The sequence below is a fragment of the Erpetoichthys calabaricus genome, chromosome 3 (assembly GCF_900747795.2).
Source record: "Erpetoichthys calabaricus chromosome 3, fErpCal1.3, whole genome shotgun sequence".
NCBI classification, from domain to species: domain Eukaryota; kingdom Metazoa; phylum Chordata; class Cladistia; order Polypteriformes; family Polypteridae; genus Erpetoichthys; species Erpetoichthys calabaricus.
Window position 1 is genome coordinate 124,144,543 of NC_041396.2, and position 26,732 is coordinate 124,171,274.

Below are 26,732 nucleotides of genomic sequence, written 5' to 3' on the forward strand. Positions count from 1 at the left end.
AACGTAACATGATTGTCAATGTAATTGTGTTGTCATTGTTATGAGTGTTGCTGTCATATATATATACATATACACATATACACACACATATACACACATATACAGATATATTATATATACATATACACATATATTTTTTATATATATATTTTTTATATATATATATATATATGCACATACATACATACATATACACACATAGATGCACTTACAATAACATAGAAATCAATATAAACAACATAAACATCATTATCATATGAGAATATGAAGTAATATATAAGAAGCACATTTCATATAAATATAAATTATTAAACAGTAAAATCTTCTTCAATAATTTGCTACCGTGGCTTTTCGTTGGTCTGTCCAGGATTTTAAATCACATGTAGCTTGCAAACCGTTTCACGTATTGACTTGAAATGTGGTACACATATAATACGTCACGTCTGCTATCCGCTTTATGGGTGATGAATGTATTACTCTTTTTATGTTTATTTTATTTTAGAATCAACTCCTATCTGCGCACACCAGGGCGGCCGTGGGCAGATGCGTATGGTGTATTCACTCCATGTTATCGTGCATTGCGCTGTCACTGGCATTTTCATAAAAGAATTTGAACAATATATAAGAAGCGTATAAATTATTAAACAGTAAAACATTAACATTTAAGAAGTAAAGTTACATTGAGTACTACTGCAGTGCCTTCGGGTATACCTCATTTTTTCTTTGCCCATTACATGCTTAAATGTATACATTTTTTGGTGTACCTACCCGAGAACACGCGACATATAACCGACCGTGGGAGAAGCATGGATTTTAAACACGCGTTGAGTTCATCTGCTGGTCTCCCTCGTGGAATAACTGGTAATGTTTGAGTAAAATCTACAGCGAGTAAAACGACATTACCTCCTTTTTTTTTTTTTACGATCTCTGAGATCTTGCTTTTTTCGGTTCAAGGCTTCATAAGCTCTTTTATGTTCAATGTTGTACTTAATAAGTACTAATTATCCCAAACCATCATCTTTGAATGTTGCAAGACTTTCGCCTTGTATGTAGATCGGGGTAATTACATTCATTGCATTCCTAGTCTGAATCACAATCTGATTGTATGGGTGGTTACCTGGCACTGTAGGGTTGCCACCCGTCCTTTAAAATACGGAATCGTGCCGCGTTTGAGAATGAAATTGCGCGTCCCGTTTTGAATCAATACTGGACGGGATTTATCCCGTATTTTTTAAATCATTTTTTTTTTAAAGCAGCGTCTCATGCAAATCATCCCACACGCATTTTATGAAGATGCCTCCTTTCCTACTTTTGATTGGGTAATACTTGATGTCATCGTTAGTTTGATTGGTGTATTTAACTGTCCAGTGAGGAGGGCGTGTCTTTTAAGTACAGTCTGCAAAGTGTTGGCACTGAGATGTTGCGTCAGCGCCATAGTTGAAGCCCCTAACGTTGCGGTCAGCAAGTCGGCTAACATCCGCCATGTGCCGTCTTTCAGTTGCGAGAAGCAGATCATAGAATGGTTGAAACTGTTGCCCCTAACGTTGCGCCACGGCGTGTGCTTCGTTTATACCTCGTGTCTTCTCATTAAACTTTTATCTCGCGAATATGTTATTGCAATCCGCAGCGGGAGCGTTTCTATTAACTTAATTTAAACTTACGTTTTACACCGTGCTTTGTTTCCCTTATGAACACGCTTGTATGCTTAACTCGCTCCGTTCTCAATTGTTTAATTAATTTTTTGCTCTTCGCTGTTTGCGGCTGTTCCTCCATTTCCCCCTACTTCGTTCTTTTATCTCGCGAATATGTTATTGCAATCCTTAACGGGAGCGTTTCAATAAACTGATTGAAAATAGTTTTGCATTTACCTTTTTAGTAAAAGGCGAGCTTTTAAGCCTGAGAAATCACCCCGTAAATGCACACGTTTAATTGGACATGTGTTAATATGTATGGTTACACAGTATTAAAAGACAGTGAACAACGTCAGTTACCTTTCTTCCCGCGTTTGATAAAAGGTGAGCTTTTAAGCCTGAGAAATCACCCCGTAAATGCACACGTTTAATTGCACATGTGTTAATATGTATGCTCACACAGTATTAAAAGACAGTCAAAAATTAACGTAACTTACCTTTGTTCCCGCGTGTGACTCGTGCTGTAAAAGTCTTCCTTGTTTTTAGTTCACGTGATTACGTAGGAGGCGTGATGACGCGATACGTGACTCCGCCTCCTCCATTACAGTGTATGGACAAAAAATATGTTCCAGTTATGACCATTACGCTTTGAATTTCGAAATGAAACCTGCCTAACTTTTGTAAGTAAGCTGTAAGGAATGAGCCTGCCAAATTTCAGCCTTCCACCTACACGGGAAGTTGGAGAATTAGTGATGAGTGAGTCAGTGAGTGAGTCAGTCAGTCAGTGAGGGCTTTGCCTTTTATTATTATAGATAGATAGATATATATATATATATATATATATATATATATATATATATATATATATATATATATATATATAGACATACATACATATATATATATATATCTATATCTATAAATATCTATATATCTCTCTCTCTCTCTCTCTCTCTCTCTCTCTCTCTCTCTCTCTCTCTCTCTCTCTCTCTCTATATATATATATATATATATATATATATATATATATATATATATATCTAAATCCCTGCGAAGTACTGCTTTTAAATTTTTATGAAGAAGAAAAGCTTTTTAAATTGAGGGAAAATATCCCAATAGCAATTTGTTAAGGATCTGTTTTTTTCTGAAGCAGCCTTAACACAGCTTTTCCGCTGTTTTATAAATGAACGCCATATAAGGTCTTCCTTTTTCCTTGCTTCGCCAAGGAAAGAGCCTTTTTATTAAATCCAAGGGTTCTTCGCTTTTTTTTTTTTTTTGTTTATTATGATTGTTATAGTTCTGTTTGTATACGACGTTGTCAGTTCAGCACTCAGGTTGTAATATGACCAAGCCGTGCAAGCTTACTGTTAAGAATGCAACGTATAGTTGTACATGAGAAAAGCAATCTTGCCTCAAATCAATGGCAAACTTTTGTAGGTCTATGAACTTAATTTAAAGTTTAGGTTTACACGGTGCTTTCTTTCCGAAGTACCTGCACTCATGAATATGTCTGTATGCGTCAGTCGCTCAAATCCCCGCGCTTCGCACCGGCGAAGTACTGCTTTTAAATTTTTATTAAGAAGAAAAGAAAACCTTTTAAAATTGAGGGAAAATATACCAATAACAGTTTGTTAAGGATCTGTTTTTTTGTGAAGCTGCGTTCACTTGAGTGATCACTTCGAGATGACTTGCTGGCTAACCATAAGCGTTACCTGATAGGTAACCACCCATACAATCAGATTGTGAATCAGACTACGAATGCCGTGAATGTAATTATCCCGATCTACATGCTGTCAAATAAACGAACCACACGCCGTGGCGCAATTTTAGGGGCTTAGCCTCTAGCGCTGACATCCAAGGTTCGATTCCCGTAAGGGAGTGAGTGAGCGCTGGTTTTAAAGTACTGCTTTTAAATTTTTATTAAGAAGAAAAGAAAACCTTTTTAAATTAAGTCTTAAAAAGAGCTGTAAAGATATTGACAATAAGCTACGCAAACCCACCAAGACATGCAATTGTTTAAATCAAAGCGCGAGTCGAAAAACACCATCCCATAATATTAGTTAACGATTAACACATTTCTATATGTATTGTAAGCATACAATACAACTGATAATATGTTGCGCTTATTTATCTGGTGTACTGACATTTTTGCGCGTTTAACGGCTGAAATCTAACGTGGTTTGTGCCCTTCAGAATGAAAAGAGTTTGCATTTACCTTTTTAATAAAAGGCGAGCTTTTAAGCCTGAGAAATCAACCCGTAAATGCACACGTTTAATTGCACATGTGTTAATATGTATGCTTACACAGTATTAAAAGACACTCAACAAGTACACAGTATTAAAAGACAGTCAACAATTAACGTCATTTACCTTCGTTCCCGCGTTTGACTTGTGTTGTAAATCTCTTCCTCGTTTTCAGTTCATGTGATTACGTAGGAGGCGTAATACGTGATGACGCGATACGTGACTCCGCCTCCTCCATTAGAGTATATGGACAAAAAACAGGTTCCAGTTTTGACCATTACACGTAGAATTTCGAAATGAAACCTGCCTAACTTTTGTAAGTAAGCTGTAAGGAATGAGCCTGCCAAATTTCAGCCTTCTACCTACACGGGAAGTTGGAGAATTAGTGATGAATGAGTCAGTCAAACAGGTTCCAGTTATGACCATTACGCGTAGAATTTCGAAATAAAACCTGCCTAACTTTTGTAAGTAAGCTGTAAGGAATGAGCCTGCCAAATTTCAGACTTCTGCCTACACGGGAAGTTGGAGAATTAGTGATGAGTGAGTCAGTCAAACAGGTTCCAGTTATGACCATTACGTGTAGAATATCGAAATAAAACTTGCCTAACTTTTGTAAGTAAGCTGTAAGGAATGAGCCTGCCAAATTTCAGACTTCTACCTACACGGGAAGTTGGAGAATTAGTGATGAGTGAGTCAGTCAGTCAGTCAGTCAGTGAGGACTTTGCCTTTTATTAGTATAGATACATATATATATATATATATGTATATATATATATATATATATATATATGTATATATATATATGTGAACATTCTTGGTATCATCTATCCATCACCCAGGTCAGATTTTTTATACGTCTCAAACGTGATTTAAAAGGGAACTGCGGCATACGTCTGTGTGATTTTTACAAGGCTTATATCAAACTAGTTATCTCATGCATTACCTTGAAAAGTGAAGTACAATCCATGGACAGACATTACGGTTCTGGGTGCTTATGAACAGGTTGGGGTCGGAGGAAGGGATCTTACAGACAGCAAGTTGGTAGTTGAGAAATCGGTCTAAAATAGTTGGAGTGGAGATGGCTCTCTGAAATTGCTTCTCAATGTCCTTCTTTTCTCACACTATGTGATAATCAGGAAACAGGGAGCTGATATGCAAATAGATCAAAATAAATTCACTAAGAAATGGTTCAGAAACCCTTCTGCTGTGCCACCCGTGACTTTACTAGTAGCTGAGGGATTTGAGAGCAAAGCCGGACACCTATAAGTCCTGTATTTTTTAAAAAGTCACCTTTGCATGCCACAAGGTAAGGCAGTTTTTTCACACTGACCCCCGAATGATCTGACCTTACCTGGCCTGGCCCCTGGGCCTCAACAGACACCTGTGAGGTGCGATTTGCTCCCAAAGGCTTTGCCAAAGAGTGTTTTAAAACACATTTCTCTATCCCCAGAGGTCTGATCTGTTTAAGGCTTTGGATTTAAGATCCAAGGGACAAATGCCTGCATGGTTTCGAATCCCGCTTCTGATAAATATTTGTGCTCCGTTCACTCTGGGATTATCTGAGTACAATTCTAACTTTTAGAAAACTATTCGCAATGTGTTTCCTTAGGGGCAGCTGCTTATTTAAAATGGGAGGTAATGGATGGAACAGGGCTTTTTTTAAGATTTACAAAATAAATATCCGAGGTTAGATTTTTAGACGTCTCAAACGTGATTTAAATGGTCCCTGTTGCCTATTATTTAACTGTGTGGGTGTGATTTTTTTAAAATCCCTTAACTTTAAATTTTACACACATAACTTGTTCTCCCGGACTGAGGAGCTGCGAGCGAGCGAGCAAGGTTAGTGCACACTCCCGTTCTGGGGTTAAGGTGGGGGGAACTTACAGACATCTGTTGATAAGCGTGTGCGCGCAGAACACAACAGGGAGGGGTTAGGGGGCTGTCAGTTTCCCAGCCTGTGACAGACACTGGCTGTATCTAGCGGAGCTCCGGGCTCATAGTGTTTGCAGCTATGCCCAGCTGCTGATAAGGATGCTTGCGCAGAATGCAGCAGGAGGGGGTTTACAGCTTTTGACACGTGCATGCTTGCAGGGGCGCAGAGACTGTCAACTTTTTAGAGACCCAGGTACTCTGCTGTGTAGACAGAGAGAGCCGCTGCTCGTATTTCGATCTACACGCACTTGTCTGCGTGTACGCTTGGAGCTTCGGCCCCTGGGGCATCACACAGAGGCTGCCTGCTCCGCTCTCATTTATCACCTGTGGGGAGAGAGTGAAAGCCATGGACAGCGCAGAGACTGTCTGGGGTCTTTCTCTGCTTGACTTAGATAAAATAAAAAACGGTTTACAAGTGCTAACCAAAGTTTAGATAGATATTTAAAGTAATAGATATTTTAAATAATAGATACAGAGGGTTCTTACCCAAAACAGTAGAGGCAGGAAAGGTAAGGTAGGCCGCTCCGGCTGGAACATGCTCTGGGCCTGTCCTCGGAAGAAGTGGTAAGGAAGTGGAAGGGGCCAGTCATCAGGGGATGCCTGACCGGGTCTGGAGGAAGGTCCTTCATACTTGGGACCACCAATAGATGTGAACGACAGAGGCCTTCCCTGACATGCCTAGACTTGTCCTCGGGAGAGGGGTGGGGGACGGGGTGAAGGAAGGGTCAGACATCCATCAAGTCTGCTCTTGACAGAAAGGAGAACCAATCAGGTGGGTAGGGGGCGGGTTCAAGGAAGGGGCAAACATCCCTGCGTGTTCGCTTGGAGCTTCGGCCCCTGGGGCATCACACAGAGACTGCCTGCTCCACTCTCATGCCTCAACTGTGGGGAGAGAGTGAAAGGCCGTGCCTGCTAACAGCAGGGACATCTTGTCAATGCAGAGACTGTCTGGGGTCTTTCTCTGCTTGACTTAGATAAAATAAAAAATGGTTTACAAGTGCTAAACCAAAGTTTAGATAGATTTTTAAAGTAATAGATATTTTAAATACAGGAGTTCTTACCCAAAACAGTAGAGGCAGGAAAGGCTATAAGGTAGACCGCTCCGGCTGGAACATGCTCTGGGCCTGTCCTCGGGAGAAGTGGGCAAGGTGGAAGGGGCCAGTCATCAGGGCCTGCCTGACCGGAGGCCGAGGCAGAGGCAGGGCCTTCATACCTGGGACCACCAATAGTTGTAAAGGCAGAGGCCTTCCCTGACATGCCTAGACTTATCCTTGGGAGAGGGGGGTCGGGGTGAAGGAAAGGGCACACATCCATCAAATCTCCCTTGACAGTTTCCTGGGATAAACAGGGGTGGGAGCGGGTTCAAGGAAGGGGCAGACATCCATCAAAACTCTTTGACAGTTCCCTGGGGTAAACAGGGGTGGGGGCGGGTTCAAGGAAGGGGCACACATCCATCAAAACCCCCCTTGATAAGTCCCTGGGGCAAACAGGGGGTGGGGGCGGGTTCAAGGAAGAGTCACACATCCATCAAAACCCCCCTTGACAGTTCCCTGGGGAGGGTTCAAGGAAGGGTCACATATCCATCAAAAAGGGGCACGGCTTAAAGACAGCCAAAAGGGGGCGGGACTTAAGGTCATAAATCATTTTGACAGAAACACCATGCATATAACTACTAGTGGGCTCTCGAAAGTGCTGTAACAGCAAGGAAATGTATTTGTTTTTGCTATACTCTGAACACATTTGTGTTTGGGATCAAGAGATGAATATGAGGCGAGAGTATGGTCTTTCAGCTTTTATTTTCTACTAGTCATTAAGCCCGTTACAATAACGGGCGCTAGAACAGTAGTGCATAAACATTAGTAGGAACAGTCTATATTAAATGGCAAGGGACTTTGACCTCTTTTTGTTGGTCGTATTTTTCTTTCTTTCAGCCTTTCTTTTGTTGATGTTTACTTGCTGAGCTGACCGTTCTTCGTGGGCTGCCGCCGTGTATTGTGTGTCTTTAATTTTCTGTGACAGTAATACTGTCTTGTATGTCCGCTGGCTTGTACGTCCGTAATATACCTTTAATTTTCTCTGGCGGTAATACAGGCATGCGTGTCGGTAATATGCCTTTAATTTCCTCAGACAGTAATACAGTGGCTTGTATGTGGCTGTAATATGCGTCACTGTATTGTGTACCTTTAATTTCCTCTTCTAGTAATTCTGGTTTGTATTTCCGTATAACGCTTGTAACTTTCTCTGACAGTAATATCGTGCATCGCACCGTGCCTCGCGCATGCGCACTTCACCAGAAGACACACGGACACCTGGATGCACACAGGGATTTTATTAAAGAGGATTATTAACATCTAGATGTGTTATTCAACATACAGTGTAACACTGCAACTTTTGTAAGATGCCACCCAATTTTTAAGCAAGCAAAAGCACAGGAACATATGGTGTTTTTTAGTACTCAGATTTGTCTTGTTATATTGATTGATTAAACAATAAATTGCTCTGAAAGTAAACTCTTGGTTTTAGCCTTGTTGTTATAAAGAATAAACCAACATGAAGACCAGAGACAGTCTATGGGCGAAAGGCAAAATAATTCTGAAGCAGTGAAAAGAGGGAAAATCAATCGGAAGCATTGTGCGCACATTGGGTAAAGCCAATACAACAATTTGAAATGTTCTGAAAAAGTAGGAAACCACTGATGTACTGAGTAATAGATATTGAACAGGCCAGTCAAGGAAAACAACAGTTGATGACAGAAACATTTGATAGCTGTGAAGAAAATCATAAAAACAACAATTAGTGACATCACCAACAACCTTCACAGGTGAAGGTATCACAATCCACCATTCGAAGAAGATTTGAAGAGAATAAATATACAGGCTATAGTACAAGATGAAAACCAATCATCAGTACTAAGACTGGAATTCCCAAAAAAGTATAGAAATGAGCCACAAAAGATCTGGAACAAAGCTTTTTGTACTGACAGATGTGATTGAAGAGCTAAAGTGTAGATGAAGACAAGATGTGTTCATTATCCAAAACATACAAGCTCATCTATCAAACTCAGTGGAGGTAGTGTCATGACAGTCTTATTAATCTTTACTGATGATGTAACTCATGATCATAGCAGCAGAATGAATTCAGAAGTCTACAGAAAAATTTTGTCTATCAGAGAAATGCATTCAAACTAATTGGGATGAACTTCACCATGCAATAAGATGAAGATCCTAAACATACTCCTTAATAAACAGAGAACTTCATTAGGGAGGAAAAAGGTTTTAGAATGGCCAAGTCAATCACCAGACCTTAAGCTAACCCAGCATGCCTTTCTCTTCCTAAAGTAGAAAGTGAAGGGAAAAAATCCCCAAAACAAACAACTGAAAGAGGCTGTCGTGACAGTTTCAAAAAGCATAACAAAAGAACAAACCAGCCATTTGGTGATGTCAGTTAGTCGCAGACTTGATGCAGTTATTGCAAGCAAGAGATATGCATTTAGATATTTAGTGTCATTAACTACCTGTTCTGATCAGTGTCCATAGAGAAAATGTTCATCTTCAGCCATGAAATTCCACATTTACAGCAGACACTTCAGATGCAGTCTACTAATGATGAATACAGAGTTTCTTACATTAGAATAGTTGCTTTGGGCAGTAATTCTAGGCATATATTTCCCAAGGCAAGCAAAGTGTATGTTCAGAGTTGTGACTGTGCATGTGTGTGGTGGATACGAGTTTTCATTTCAAGACGTATTTCATGTTGTGTGCAGTCATTGAAATAAGTAAATAAACAAAAAAATAAATGCACAGTATATATAGAATCCAACATCTGTCCGTGTATCTGTATGTCTGTCCGCTCTTCACAAGACATTTATTTTGTAACACAAAAACATTTATTTTGTAACACATTATATTATTTATACTCGCATATCATTTTGTAGTTATTTATTTATTTCCACATTTCACAATACATTTATTTATTTTATTTTGTGCAAAATATTCCTCCATAAGTATTGCATTATATCTGTGAGTTGTTATCAGGTCATGTCCTCTCAGGGTTCAACACATTATCTTATTAACAATAGAATCCCTGAAGCTACGTCTTTTTATTTTATTGTCCCTGACCTCCTTAAATTTTCCTGACATACACCAAGAAGCTTGTAGCTCCTTATCACTGCACTAATAGCCAGCTTTTGTTTTGCAAATGTGTGGATAAGCAGAACAAAGCCTGCTACACCCCCAATCAGTTAGATGAAGGCATCGCCCTGCTGCAATCCTCACAGTTCAAGTCTGTGTTGAAGTGTTTATCTGCTGATGCGTTTGTCAGGAATTATATAGGTAGTGAAGTACTGTTTCATATTTGTTCCATGTCTACAACGATCTGTGTGAATATAGAATGACAGAGGAAATGCGGGGCAAGAAATCTGAACACACGGCTAAAACAGAAAATCTTTTCATATGTTATAGTAAAAATGACATAGTTTTGATGTGAAGTCTAGGACATATGAAGCTCAAATATCCAAGAAACACTTTCACCAATGGTGTAACAAAACAAGTATGCTTTTATTCAAGAATAAAACAGAAGAAAAATAAACTCAGTTGGTACAAAATAAAAGTTTGCATATGTGTGTGTTTGTGTGTTTTATTTTCAACCAGTTGTAACGCTGCTCTGTTACGCATCTGTGCAGATGTTTCAGTGGATAAGCTACCTTTTAGCAATGGCGAGGTAATAGGTTCTAATCCCGCAACTTACCCTGTATTTAGCGCTTCGAGTAGTGAGCTTCTATTATTATTATTGTTATAATATAACAAAAACTTAGATTTGATGTAAGTCTGTAACACCCTATGTAAGTTTATGGTACTTGTAAAACATGTTACTTTTCCTCGCACACGGACATTCATATCAGCATGTCATTTTGTTCAGTTTTATTCTTGGATTCTTGAATAAAAAAATTGTTCAAATGACATGTTGATGTTGGATGTCTGTGTGCGAGGAAAAGTAGCATACACCATGAACACTGCAGTGTCTGTTTACTCAACAAGACATCAAGAAGAAATTATTAATCTGCTGTTACAGACTCAAATCATATTATATACTGTTATATGCTATTATGTACTGTAATAGTAACAAAAATAACTACTCAAAACGGTAAATGCAAGGAGGACAAAGGATCAAACCACCAACCTTTTGATTATAAGACAGCAGTCCTTACCTCTGCACTAGCCAAGTGGACGTGTCTACTTTGTATTGATTGATAGTTGGGCTTCACTTTTTAAACATTGCCTATAACATGTAAATTAAAAAAAATTGTTTTCTTCAGGTTATATTCTTGAATAAAAGTGCAGTTATTTTGTTATACCTTTTGTGAAAATGTTTATTTGACTTTTGGACTTCAGTCTTCACACATTTTATACTTCTCATCAACATTTTGTCAATTATTAGTATAGCATGAAAAAGGTTTCTGTTTTAGTTATGCGTTCAACATTTCTTGCCTCACATTTCCTGTCATCCTACATTTACACAGATCATTGTATTCCAAATAACGATATATAATTTACCCTATACAATTGCAGACACCTTACTCCCAGCTCAGAGAATTTTGCGTCTGACTTGACTTCAGCTGCCTCAGTGGTGAATGGGATAACAGGCTGATTGCTGCTTGTGCTGATTGATACATTTGCAAAACAGACACGGCTAACAAGGTGCTAGGGAATGTAAGGTGGACCAGCATTATGAATATTTTCGTAGGCTTCAGGGATTCTAGTGTTAAAGGAAAGTTCAATCCTTTCTTTTTAATCTGACATTTAGTATTGTGAGCAGTTCTGGCCCAAAAAAAGTATGGGTGGAGAGAATTTGTTAAGGTAAAATTGATATGTGTGCCAGAGAAAAGAGGTTAGTCACACCTGCGTACCAGTGGTCAGTGGTATTGCTTATGGTAGTAAAAGAATGACTTAATTTAAAAAAGAAATAAAGAAAGAAATAGAATAGAATTTTATGTTTACCAACCGCATGAGCATTTACACTGTAGCTGTATAGGAAGACTATTTCTGATCTGCTCTATGTAGAGTTTGCTTTTCACGAATGTGCACACAATATGTTCATTCATGTTCGTGCTTCCCGAAAGTATGTAATTTCATGATATCTGAACTCCAAGATGTCCGCTACTGAAGTATTTAAAGCTCATTACAACAGAGCAAATGAGAGAGAGAAAAGGAGGATGTCTTGCCTGTCTGTGGCAGATTTTCCCTGTCATTTGTTGCTGCAGCTTTTAAAGTGGTACCATGAGTACAACCATGTGGAAAAATGTATTATAGTCTAATTATACAAAGGCTGAGGTATTTGGCCATAATTCCAAAAGGTATGTTTGACACAATGATAACGCAGCTCATGATCAAGAGAACACCATTCTCTCAGTGTAGCATGGTGGAGTCAGCATCACACAACCAGGTTTTTGTATGATTTTTTTTTTTTTTTTTTTTTGCATTAAACAGTTTCTGATTTGTTTTCACCGTGAAATGTTTAATTGGCCTGCTAGCATTTATAATCCAGCACGTAGAGCAGTGAAAGGTTGAAAAATCATCTTATCACAATGAATCTGTGTTCAAATCCAGGCCTAGACTCAGCAACAATATTTTCTTAAATTATGAAATTTAACATGAGCACCATTTAGACTTTTATTGACTTTAAAATGTTGCTATTTTCTACTATGTGAATATGATATGTGCATTTCAGGCTTATATCCTCACAGGTAAAATTAAAAAGTAAATTCTTTCTGTAGAAGATGCAAACAATATACAATAATACATTTTATTTTATTGTGTGTCTCAAGCCATTCAAGGGCACATTACAAATTGAAGCCATAAAATGCTATCAATGTGTAGATAAATGTTCAATTACAATATACACAACCAAATTCTATCATTTTTGTAAATATTTAATTCATCAAACTGTTCTTGTATAATGTTTTATCCTTTTCTAATGCATAATATGTGGTAGTAAGAACATACCTTGCCAATAATGATAAAGAAAGGCATTGATTAATTCTGTTTGATAGTAATATTAATATAAAATTGTGCATGTAAGCAACAAACTATACCTCAAATGTTTGTTTTGGAAACACATTGACATTCTTTTTTTATTTTTAAAAACTTTATTGTTCATAAAGACTAATATAACATGTTGCAACTTAGCTTGTCAAAGGCTGATCGATGCATTACCTTTTGCTTTTACATACTTGCAAATCGTCTACACAGCAGACATAGTGTAAATTTAACAGTGCTGATGTACTTGAATCCCAAGTGCAGTCAGCATCTGTGTGAAGTTTGATTATTCTTCCATGCAAAGTGAATTTTCCTTAGACTTCCACAAAGACATGAGAATGCATGAGAGCTAAACTAAAGGGTTATCAGAATCAGAATTCTCTTTATTGGCCTTGTACACTAATGTGTACTAGGAATTTGTCTTGATAATTTTGGTGCAATTTACAAGGGTCACACAGAATACAAAAGATAAATATAAAAAGATTAAATATAAAATGACAAAATATGATGCAGCATACAAGGGCAATACAAAAACTAAACAGTAGGATTAAAATGTCCAGTGTTCAGGTCTTCATCTGTAGCTACTGAGTAGAAGCTCAGACCTGATTAGTCAGAATAATTGCATGTGGAAAACAACTGCTTAAGTGACGTGTTGTTTTATCTTTCAATGCACAAAGGCGTTTGTGAAAGGGAAGTCTTTGGAATAGGTGATGCCTTGGGTGACTCAGATCAGCAATGTGGCCTGCCTCCTTACATTGTACTCTTATAGGACTTGAATGTGAGGTAAGTTTCAGCCTATCATCTTATCACAGGCTCTGATGATGCACTGCAGATTGGTCTTAGCCTGAATAGTGGCAGCACCAAACCAGACAGTTATAGATGAGGTCAGAATGGATTCAATGATGGCTTTGTAGAACTGGACCAATATTGGCTCCCGTCTTCTATAGTCTCATTGGGAATACAGGGCTTTTTTTTTTTGTTTAAGTTTAATTTCTTTTTATTCATGGCCTTTATTGTGGTTTCAATGAAAGTCATGCTTTGTGGCTGGTAATGTAAGTGTAGAATGGAGCTAGCCTTCTATTCAGTAGTAAAGAAAAGCCAAGCAAAATGACACCTTTTATTGGCTAACTAGAAAGATTACAATATGCAAGCTTTCGAGGCAACTCAGGCCCCTTCTTCAGGTATCTTGCCTGAAGAAGGGGCCTGAGTTGCCTCGAAAGCTTGCATATTGTAATCTTTCTAGTTAGCCAATAAAAGGTGTCATTTTGCTTGGCTTTTCTCTACATTCATAATGGCTAACACGGTACAACACCCTAGTACTTCAGTAGTAAAGAAATAGATTTTGCCTTATGCTGGACTTATACTACTAATGCTTAAAAAAATGTTTAAAATATTCGTAATTGTCACAACAATCAATAAAGTACACAAGTACTAACTTATAAACATAGTGGGAGGGCAAACAGATAGAGGCTACAACATAAATTAATCAAAACCACCACCAACAACAATAATATTTGGACTGGTGTAACATGGGGAGGGACAGGCACAATAAAACTCAGTCAACAAAGCAGCATAGTTAGCGCTGTAGGCTTTGACTGTATTGCTAAAGGAAGATTTAATTCAAAATATACTGTGATATTGTTTATTGATTGGATGGAATGAGTACCTTATTTGAATAACTGTGTGGGATGAGTCAAAAAAGAATCGTAACGTAGAATTGTTATACAATTTTATATATTTTTGATATTATATTAGGCCGGTCAGTTTATTTCAGGGACCTGTTATTAGTTTACAAGTTCTTGGAGGTAATGCAGTAAGATTATGATAATTTTTGCATTATCACTTTTAAGTTATCTGTTATGCTGGTGAGTTAAATAAATGCTGTTCACATTTTTCAAATAATGTGCAAAGTAATGCTTTTTCACTTCTGTGACATGGATCATTTTAGAGATTTGTGAAAAGGAAAAGTAGAAAGCCTGCTATTGCTGCCAGTTGCTACATGTTTGATGAAATGATGTGCCTCATGCAAGTATTTTTCTGAGAGAACTTTGCAGAGTCTCTCTTGTATCCACATGTTTTTACATATAAATTTGCCCATAATGTCTCCAGTCTACAGCGCTATCTGTTTGAATAATTACACTGAGATGATGAACTCACAGGTGTCCTCACTGTAAACTATTTGAAGTCAGCATGTAACTCATAATCCTTTCATCCATCTTCCAAACTAGCTTATCTTGAGCAGGGTTGCGGGACTGCTTGAACCTATCCCAATTAGCATTGAGCACAAAGTGTGGCAGTCCCTAGAATGGGCACCAGCTCATCTCACACACACACACACACCAGAGCAAATTTGACATCGCCAGTCCACCTAAACTGCATGTCTTTGGACTGTGGGAGGAAACTGTTGTTCATACGAGGAGATCATGCAAGCTCAATACAAGCAGCAACTGGGACTTGAAATTCAGTCTTAGTTGTCGGTTAGTTTGCATATCTGATGTGTTTATCTGTATTTAATTTTGGGCATTCAGAGTACAGAGCCAGCCAGAGAAAAAGAGTGCTGCAATTGATTTTTTATTATTCAGTTTTATTCTCTCAGTGATGTTCACGTGGTACATCAAACTTGCCTCTCCCTCTATGAGTTGATGGCCTTTATCTCTATTCTTTTCACAAGTCTTATTTTCCAAGTCCACCTTGCTCAGCCACCTCAAACTCTTGATTGGATTAAGCTTGTTCAACTGTGGATACGTGTGTATCTGAAAACATAGGGGTGGGAATGCTTTAGACTGATTGTAATCACTTGCAAGTGTTAGTAATAATGCTTCACAAGTGGATGGATGGGGAAGACTTTGAAGCACAGAAAGCTAGAATGTAATGTCATAGTCAGTGCTCAACAAGAACAGAACTTTTTCCCTTTGTTTGCCCAGGTTTCTTATGGGTACTCTGGATTCCTTCTACAGTACATAGACAAGCAGGTTAGGTGGACTGAAATTGGCCTCTATTTGTGTGTTTGTGTGAATGTGAGAGATATCAACCAGGAATGCCCTGGTGCCCTGGCCTTATTGTTCTAGCCTTGCTCATGGTGCTTGCTAGAAAGATGACCCACTTTGCAAGACTCTTTTAGAATAATACTAGGGGGCTCCGCCCCCTGCTCACTTCGTTTGCCCACCCCCGTGTTTGGTTTACCGGATATACAATACAATAGTTTATTTTTGTATAGCCCAAAATCACACAAGAAGTGCCGCAATGGGCTTTAACAGGCCCTGCCTCTTGACAGCCCCCCAGCCTTGACCCTCTAAGAAGACCAAAAAAAAAACCCTTGTATGGAAAAAATGGAAGAAACGTTGGGAAAGGCAATTCAAAGAGAGACCCCTTTCCAGGTAGGTTGGGCGTGTAGTGGGTGTCAAAAAGAAGGGGGTCAATACAATTCAGTATAATACACAGAACAGAATAAATCCTCAATACAGTATAAAAAAAAATTCTAGAAGTACAGAGTAGAATTTCACATTAGATGATATCACATAATATGATTTGGATTTGTTTTAAGTCCTGGAGACCTCATTCATCAAGCTGCCTCCCCCATTTTGTCATTCCACATCTGAAATAGTGCTAATCCGATGAAAGGACCCCTCATTCCCACATCCCCAGTCATCGGGGATGACTTTACCTTAGGCAGGCAATCTATAATTTAAAGAGATTGTTATTTTCTTGGGAATTATTACATATGCATTATTTTCACTTTTAATTTAAAAACTTTTTATAAAAACAATACTTGTCTTTTATTTTCGGCCACGTGCGTGGTTACATCTCTTTCTTGCCAGACGTATAATGCTGCTCGTGTTGTGGGGGGAGGGGGGGGGGGGTTGGGCATCTGAATACACGCTAAGGATATGCCTTTGGATCATTTGCTGTCTTTCTGCTGCTTGCGAGCTGTCTCTTCTGCCTGTCGCATGTCGTTGTTTTAAGAGCTGAGAACACATGATGCTTGTCTGCCAAAAGCAATCCAACAACTGCTTGGTTAGAGGTCTGTGGATTCCTTTTAAATGATGGCTCACTGCCTGGTCTCGCGTGACGTTGTAAAAAACAATCCCTTTCCTTTATTTCTGGCCCCGGGCGTCGTTAAATTCTTTCTTGCAGGACGTATAACGCTGCTCGCGTTGTCGGCGGCGGCAGGCCGCTGTCGCGCTGCCCTTCGATCTTTTTAAAGCCACTGTCCTTTTTGCTACGGCCCTTGGACAATCTCTTGGCACCAAGTCTCATGTTTACAGTCCCCACGAGATGCACCATGGTCTCGCAGATCTTTTAAATGTCTTTCAAGAAGATCACGTATCGTAGCCTTGCTTTTGCTTCCCAGAAGATTTTTTTTTATAAATAGATAGATATATGTGAGGTACGACATTTCAGAAAACACATAGCAACTGAGCCGTAATAGAAGGCTTTTTTTATGTTTAACATTTCCCTAAAATATAGTGACAATATTTTGATTGGGGAGGTTCAAGTAAATAAAATCACAGACTTTTCTGTCTATTTAAAAATCATAGCCAGACGCATTTTCTTTTTAGATCCAGGAAAAAGATGACATATGGTTGATCCAATTTGTGTCACATAGGTAAAAGAAAAATGCTTCAGGGTAACACAAATAGAGCTAATTGACTTTTTATTTAACCTTCACAGTCCTCATGAATAGCCTAATATATTACAAACGTATAATAAATTGAAGTAAAATGATGTGCTTAACCTATTGTTCCTATTTGCCTCAGCTTCACATGAGTATAAGGCATACTTTCTATCTAATCAATGAACAAAGTACTGTACTTTGAATCATGTCAGTCTTTATTGATGTAGATGTTTAGAAGGGTTTAGGGTTTCATGTAAGTGGAAACACCACTGCAATATGTATTGGTTAGATGTGGAATTGATAGTTGGCGAATGTTATTGAATTTTTTAATACATTAACAGCCTTTAATAAACATGGCTAAAAGACAAGGAAGAAATAGTAATAAATCTTTCCTTGTTGTTATTTCACAGTCTCCTGTGTTTTCTGAGGAGGGGGAGGGGAAGGCTCCTGTAAGGCTTGTTTAACCTCACTGCACATGACTAATTATGTATTTAAATTAGCCTTTTGCAGCTACCTGCTTGTAAATAAATTATTTAAATATGAAAAGTCCTTTTTTATGGTCACCATATCTAAAATAATCATATCTGTGTCACAGTGGTGAAAAGCAATTATCATACAAATCAAATGCGTTTCTGAGTAACTTTCTTTTTAAACTCCCAAGCAAAACAGATACTTCACAGTGATGGGTGAAGATGATATAATCAGACTCTTACACAGCGCCCCATAAACTTGTACATTTAATTTAGGTTTCCGAATAAACTGACTAGCCTAATATACGTAATTGCAAAACTATATGAAGTTGAAGTAAAGTAATGCTTTTAGCACCCATGATTCCTGTTTGCCTTGACCTAATAAGAGTATGCAAATAAGACAAACTTTCCCTTCCATCAATGTATTTGAACTATATCAACTTTTAGCCATTCAGTTAAAAGCTATAGCTCAATGCCGTGTTGCTTTTGCTGCTATTGTTTTATTATTTATGTTGCACCAAATGCAAAATACATTAAAAAAAACAGCTTTTACAGAAGGCAGGAGAAAATAACCTTCTAGTTTAGCAATATATGCAGTTTCCTTTATGTCTGTTATGAAAACAATTTGCAAATATGCACGAGACCAAACAAAAACCAAACTGATTTTTTTTTTTTTTAATAAACATACTAGTTAGGGGTTGCAGTCTATTTAGATTGCTAGCCTACAAAGATAGCTTATGGTGATGGTGACAGAAATTAGATTTGTACCAAGATAGCTCCATAACAACTTATTTCTATAGCACATATACAGTACATACAAAGAATGTAGCTCAACGTGCTTTGCAAGATGACAAACAAACAATAAGAAGAAAACCAAATTAGAAATACATAAAAAGAATAATTAAGACATGGCATACCAAAAATATCAGATAAATAAATTAATATGTATTTACCTATCCATGGATATGCAAGTAATAGAAAAAATAAGGTCTGTAACGATTTGTTTTTAAGTCTCTAAAGGCAAGTATGATGGTATGGTCAGATGGCCTAGGATGGCTAGAAAAAAATGTTATGGCATGAAATTATTTGTCAAAAGCAGAAAAAAAAAAGTTAAATCAATATAAGTTCTGTATTGAATGACATACTATAAATTGATTTCCGAAAAACACAATACTCGGTCTGAACCATAATAACCCAGGTGGGATGTTTATTATACAAAATTATTTGGTGTGATTGTGCCACAGTTGTTTGATATTTTTCTTGGGAAGATTCATGTCATTTGTATTTAAGATGCCTACTAATGTTCATACGTTTGTGGAGTCAACTTTGTAACATGTACAAAGTACACTGAAACTCTTACTTGTATGTGCTAATCAACATGCACAGATAGGTTCTTATCTGAAATAAACACCTTACCTCGAAGTCAGAATTAGAGAGAATACCCATCAGTCTCAGTTTGTTCAAATTATATTAAAGAAAAAAGTGACAACAGTGCACCATAGCCCTCTAGAAGTGCGATTATTTGTCATTTTTTTTCAAGTGGTATCATCTGCAAGTTTTTACTGCATTTTTTTGCAAAGAATATCTAAAAAATTAAAATAATATTAGATAGATAGATATTTTATTAATCCCCAAGGGGAAATTCACAGTATTATGGCAGTAATATCTTTTATAACATGTATGCCTTACAGCCAATTAATTTAAAATGAGACATTTGTTTTTGCACATTTTCATTTTCATAGAGGTATTTTTTTATTCTTTGAAAATTTTTAAAATGTGTTGTTACTATTGCCAACAGTGGTACGTATTTATTTGATTTTTATAATTTATATATCAAAAGAAAGTATAACCCACCATGTACTGTATGTAGATGTTGTTAGGTTTAGTACTTTTGTCATATTGCATTTCTGATTATGTGTATGCTCTTGGCCTGTACTCAGTAAAAAAAAACACTATGCAAGAATTAACTTGAAAATAATACCACCTTTTTACTGCGAGATTGTTTGTAGTTTGTCACTAAATCAGTTAAACCTGATTGCAGTGGATTCCCTCACTCATGGGCCAAAACAGTAAAACGATGAGGCTTCACAGGTGCTTCAGCCTAGTAAACTGTATATGTGGTAGGGTTTCAGGCAGTAGCATAGTTTGATTTTACTGCTTTCTTCTGATTTGTTACTCGTTTAACTCTGCTACAATATTTTTGGAGGTATTATAATTAAATTTTAGATGACAACTATATTAATAATAAGATATAATTACATTGTTTTTCACACGATTTTTAATAGTTACATTAAAACAAAAAATAGCTAATCATATGTATTTAATTTATAATTTCTTTCATTTTTAATCTAGGAAGTTGCAGTCAAAGAACTTAATAAAGGAATGGGAAAACATAACAGACGCAGCCACAGTTCTCCAAATGTGCATAAGGTAAATTGAATGAAAATGATTTTATTGGTTATGAGTTTTAATAAACATCTACACAAAAAATAAATTTGTTCTACAGCCCTTTTTTTTTTTTTTTTTTTTTTTTTTACAGATAAGGACATGTTTAGAATTTAAGCCAAGACACTTTTAGTAATGAATACATTCAAATAAACAATTCATTTTTTTTTAAAAGCAAATCACTAATTTACATATTGCATTAAATAACATTATGGCATATTTTAGTACCCTCAAATTTGTTGCATTTAGTATTTTTATTTTGTGGAAGAGTGACAAAAAGTATTATAGGGATTTTCATGTACAAGTCCTGGGTAAAAAAACTTAAAAACATTTCTTGAAGAGTTTCATTATTATCTACCTGGGACACTGCCAGTCCTGCATTTAAAGCCTAAAACACATACAACGCTGGTTGTTTGTGATACATTTAAATTTACTTTGGTAACATTATTTTTTTCTGTACAAAACTTTACAATCCCATTTACATCTTTGCTATTTTAATATTAAAACTCAGCATGTAGGCATATATTATCTTTATTTAATATACACATTCATTAGAGCTTTGTTTTGAAATTGAGTGTAGTATTTTATGGCATACTTCACTTTTTGACTGATACTTTCATTACAATTTATTTCCTGTTTAACTTTACAGATTTAACTATTTCCATCTATCAGTTTTAGAGTTCGTCAGTTAAACTTCCTGAAGCATTTCTTATTCTGAAATACTATATAACAGCTATATACTGTATTATTAACATATTGTAAAGACCTCCAAAATTTAATTTAAAGAAAATCTACCTTTTGCTTTAATTTTTAAGCAAAGTAATTTGATAAAATACTTTGTCATTTAGCCCATTTATGGCTAAAATGTAACGAAAGAGCTGCAGAAGATAGTTGCACCACACTCCATGATCTTCATTGCCCAGACCCAGATTTTCTGAACATTGCTTTCAATTGTACATTATTCTCTGCTGAGCAAGGAATGTACAGTAGCCCAGAGAGAAATTGTTTGAGCAGGTATTTATAGCTGTACAACATAGACTCCCAGGGAACTCCAAAGAGCTGCCCAGGGAAGACTGTCATTTTCCATCAACCAGTCAACATTAAAGGTAGTTTCAGTCAAAATAAAAGGGGGACTTAATAGTCAACAACAGAAACCTAACAATATAACATTCACAGATTCCTGTCCACCACTGAATCAAGATGCCATATTGCGCTACAATACCTAAATACAGATGGACAGTAATTCTGCTTTATTTCTAAAGATAAAGCTGCATTTTCATCTCTGCCCAGTCATTATTTGAAAAGTTATGCTATGAATTTAAAGTGGTAAAAATTAGTGTTTAGATTACATACGACTAGTAATCTTGACTCATTATAAGAGATTTATCTAAGCTATTAGATTTTGTCTACTGGTTGACAGAGTTCAGTTACAGTTAACTATTCCACTACTACTACACCCTGCATAGCTCTGTTTCTCCATTGAATAAGTGCCCTGTGGGGGGGTATGGGGGTGAATCAAGGCTCACAATTATTTGTCAAAAATTTGACTTGTGGTGAGAAGTGTCTATCTGTCAAATTATGTAAAATGGGATAGACATTGATAGTCTAACCCTTAAATTAAAATTGTTTCATGTAAAGACAGTTTAACTTTGATAGAACATGAATTACTTTGCAGTAAATGTCGATCATATACACAAATATTTGGAGATAATTGATAATATAAATAATACAGGAGTTCAACTCACACAACAAATGCCTTTGGTAAACATCAGCGCCCAAATTGAGTGGTCAGTAATACACTCACAAACAGAATGGCAGAGATCAACCACGCCAAGGCAGTTGCAAAGAGACATGTGTAACATATACAAAACAGTTCTAATGTTCCTTGACTTTATTATTATTTCAATATTTGAAAGGTATAATAACAAAAAGTGTAAATGAAAAGAAAAATAAGGGTAAATTATATGTTACTCACATTTAGATGTCAACAAATGTGTCTCAAAGGAAAACAGTAACTCCCACTGCTTTGTGGTGTTCTAGGTAAGATAACTAATGGAATAATAATGTGAATTGCATGGAATTAAATTAATAAAATAATCATCATCAGATAATATAAAACTGCCTCTATAAAGTGCTATCTAGGTATGTGCTTTTATAAGAAACAGTTATTTATAATAGTCTTCATTTAATGTATTTTAATCATTATTCCCCAAAAATGCAAATGTATATAGTACATATTAAAGACACGTTTTTTTATTTCTGAATCATCTTAATAATTATGATCAGTGTATCCTTGATTTAAAATATATAACTTTGATGTCTTTTATAAAATGGTAAATTAAGTGAGATTTGTAATTGATGTACACATTTTTGAAAATGTTAAGTGTTTTATAGTTGAAGTATGCAGTTGTTGTTGACTTAGTTGTTACTAAGTTTTAAACAATCATGGATCCTCTAAATTTTTTTAAAGTTTAAAAATGCTTTAATAATATGTGTTTATTGAATTATGTTTACTGTTGTAAGTTTTTTGTTATTTGTTTCTTGTAATTGCTTAAATTTCTGTTTACCATATTTGTGTTGTTGTACGGTGCACTGGGTTGATTGGTATATTTGTGCAGTACAGGAATAAATGGGAATTGATTGTTTTAATAAGCTTATAATAATCAAAAATTGTAACATTTGTAGTATATTCCTACAGTATGTTTATATGTTATTTTTTTGAGTAAGATACTATAATAGAATTTGTGGTAGCATTGTCATGTGTAGAGAGCACAGCGAAAAACATTTATTTGAATGTTTGACCAACATCCAACACATTGCCTCTCTCAGGTTTCATTACAAATTTTGTTTTATTAAATAAAAAAACACAAATTAGCTTACCTGATGTTCAGTTATGCATCCAGTTCCTTAACACTAGAATTACCAGAGCCTATGAAAAAACTCGTAAATCCGTCCCACCTTAAATCGCGTCTTAGATCCGTTTGCACCTCTCCGCCAGAGTCCTTTGTCATCTAAATGTGCTGATAAACAAAAGCTACTAGCAGCCAGCTATTCCATCCCCACACCGACTTAGAACGAATTTCTCCTAGCTCATGCCTTGCCTTGATTTGATTATCTGGGATTGAAGTGGAGTTTTAGAGTGGAAATAATAGTGTTATTTGGAATACACGCATTTCATGTGTGTTCCGTTTCTATAGTAGTCTGTGCAAACACATTTTTAAAACAGAAACGTTTTTCATATTCTAATAGTAAATGACAAAATGTAGGCATAAACTATATAACGTATGAAGCCTGAAGTCCATATATCAAAGAAACACTTTCACAAAAGGTACAAATAAGAGAACACGTGCGCTTTTATTCAAAAATATAACTGCACAAAAAAAAAAAAGCCGCGTTAGCATGCCACATTGACACTCTTACTACAACCGCCGTGGTGGCGTAATGGTATCAGCTCCTGACTGGGAATCAGAGGGTGGCGAGTTCGATCCCGCACGGCTCCACTTCGAGAAGTGAACTGCTCTTATTCTTACAATTTTAGAATAACAACATACATTTGATTTCAGTCTGTAACAGCGGGTGTAACTTATGATACTGGTAAAGGTTAGCTTTTTTTTTTTTTTTATTAATTTACTTTTCATTGTCGCAGTTGCATTCAGAATCAATCCATACAACCCCATCTGACATGAAGACACGCTATAGGTCTGCAGTGTACCACGATGCATACTACCGCCCCCCCCCCCCCCCCCAAAAGGGTTCTGACACACAAACGCTGGCGAAGCTGCCTTCTTCGTATCTCACCGTCACTTGAAATCAGCAGTTCTTAGCATTGCACCACGCAAGCTGTTGTATCAACCACCAACTGTAACTTGCTTTCTTTATTCTTCGGTTATAGTCTTGAATAAAAGTGCACTTTTATTTAAGTGAAAACAGCTGTGTCTGATGGGGTTGTATGGATTGATAAGCAGCTAAGAACTGCTGATTTCAAGTGACGGTGAGATACAAAGAAGGCAGCTTCGCCAGCGTTTGTGTGTCAGAACCCTTTGGGGGGGGGGGGGGGGGGGCGGTAGTATGCATCGTGGTACACTGCAGACCTATAGCGCATCTTTATGTCAGATGGGGTTGTATGGATTGATTCTGAATGCGACTGCGAGAATGAAAAGTGAATTTAAAAAAAAAAAAAAAAAAGCTAACCTTTACAAGTATCATAAGTTACACCGGCTGTTACAGACTGAAATCAAATTTATGTTGTTATTCTAAAATTGTAAGAATAAGAGCAGTTCACTTCTCGAAGTGGAGCCGTGCGGGATCAAACTCGCCACCCTCTGATTCCCAGTCAGGAGCTGATACCATTACGCCACCGCGACGGTTGTAGTAAGAGTGTCAATGTGGCATGCTAACGCGGCTTTTTTTTTTGTGCAGTTATATTTTTGAATAAAAGCGCATGTGTTCTCTTATTTGTACCTTTTGTGAAAGTGTTTCTTTGATATATGGACTTCAGGCTTCATACGTTATATAGTTTATGCCTACTTTTTGTCATTTACTATTAGAATATGAAAAACGTTTCTGTTTTAAAAATGTGTTTGCACAGACTACTATAGAAATGGAACACACATGAAATGCGTGTATTCCAAATAACACTATATTATTTCCACTCTAAAACTCCACTTCAATCCCAGATAATCAAATCAAGGCAAGGCATGAGCTAGGAGAAATTCGTTCTAAGTCGGTGGGGGGATGGAATAGCTGGCTGCTAGTAGCTTTTGTTTATCAGCACATTTAGATGACAAAGGACTCTGGCGGAGAGGTGCAAACGGATTTAAGACGCGATTTAAGGTGGGACGGATTTACGAGTTTTTTCGTAGGCTCTGGTAATTCTAGTGTTAAATCTTTTTGGAAAAACTACAGTGTAGTTAGTGGGACTCTGAAGTAGAGACTAAGGTGAATACAAAGTAAATATGTTTTCTGCTTTTATCGTTTAAGTAATGTAATGTTGTTGGCGCAGCATGTATCCAATAAAAGGACAGCTTATGTTTCTATTGTAAGTGAACACATAAAACAAATATTGTTAGTGATTAATGCAGGCTTCTGGTTAAAGATAATGGTTCCCAAATTTAACTCATCAGAAGTCTTCAAATCACTATTACTTGCCAACAGATAAAGCAAGTAATGAACCCTGGTTCTAGAATCAAAGCTTCAATCCAGCTTTAACAAATGTAATTAAATTTGCTGTTACTGCTAACCCCATTGCAGAGCATATTCATACTAAAATCATCAATGAAGATATAATTAAATAAATACATAAATAAATGAGCAACAAAAACACATTCTGTGACACCTTTGATTAGAGGAGACATACTGATATGCTGATGTCATCCTTGCAAATGGAAAAGAAACAACTGAGAGATTTTGTGTACTGTGGTGTGAGAGGTAATTAAATAAAAATACATTTTGCTCCTAAAAATGAGTGTTTTGGTTGCCACTAAGGAGCTGTGTGGGAATTTTTAAAGCTCTTTTATCACTTTAGAATTTTGTTTTGACCACACAACAACAAAACAACTGTTTGGGGAACATTTGAAAAAGTTACTTGTTCTTGTTTTTTGTTGTCAAGCTAGCATCAGCTAGGCAGGGCAGTAAGCAGCTGTAGCTAATATCAGCATCTATGTAAGTTTGTTGTAGCAACAAATACTTATAAGTAACAGAAACAATAAATCTTTAGTTGGGGAATAAAGGCAATGTCTTACTTCGAAACAGTAAAGAGAAGGGCTCCGCAGTACATCCACTGGTGACTAGTGTTAAGGCACCAGACAAGACAGTAAGGAATTAACTAGCAGCAGGTATTCAGTAAGTAAGTTTTCTTAGTTAAAAGGAAAAAGTGTGTTTAAAAAAAAAAAAAAAAAAAAACTACTAGTTTGAACAGTTCTTAGCAGTCACAAAGTAGAGCAGTTATGACGGTGACAGCATAAGGGTTCATTAATACAAAGGAGTAAAAAACAGTGTGAATGGAAGACTTTTTAAGTAAGGAATAAGAGGGGAGCAAAGTTAGAGCAAACTGAGAAAAAGTAAAGTTAAACTTACAGAAGGACAAACAGCAGGAAGTTAAGGGGGAGAATATTACAGAAGCTTAAGGAGTCAGAAAATGTAAATTAAGTACAAGTTTTTAATGTAATTTTTGCCTTAATTTTTTTTTTTTTATCATTTAAGTTAAATCATATAATTTTAATAAAAAATTGAGCAATTATAGTAATCCAACATCAAAATTTAATACTGAAGCCAGTGTAATGCATGTCCTGTTAGATGTTGGACTTTTCAGAGAATGGCTTGGAGAAGCTAGACTTCTATGAGGGCTGCATCTGCAGGAGAT

General features: G+C 36.7%; 1 protein-coding gene across 1 annotated transcript in view; it reads left to right on the forward strand.

Annotated features, from left to right (window-relative positions):
- The window catches only part of LOC114649345 (kinesin-like protein KIF13B), a 664,407-nt gene that overhangs the window by 544,000 nt on the left and 93,675 nt on the right, over positions 1 to 26,732 (forward strand). Inside the window, exon 34 of the mRNA XM_051924704.1 lies at positions 20,279 to 20,356. Coding sequence (XP_051780664.1) covers positions 20,279 to 20,356 — 78 coding nt within the window. The remainder of the gene's footprint in view (positions 1 to 20,278; positions 20,357 to 26,732) is intronic.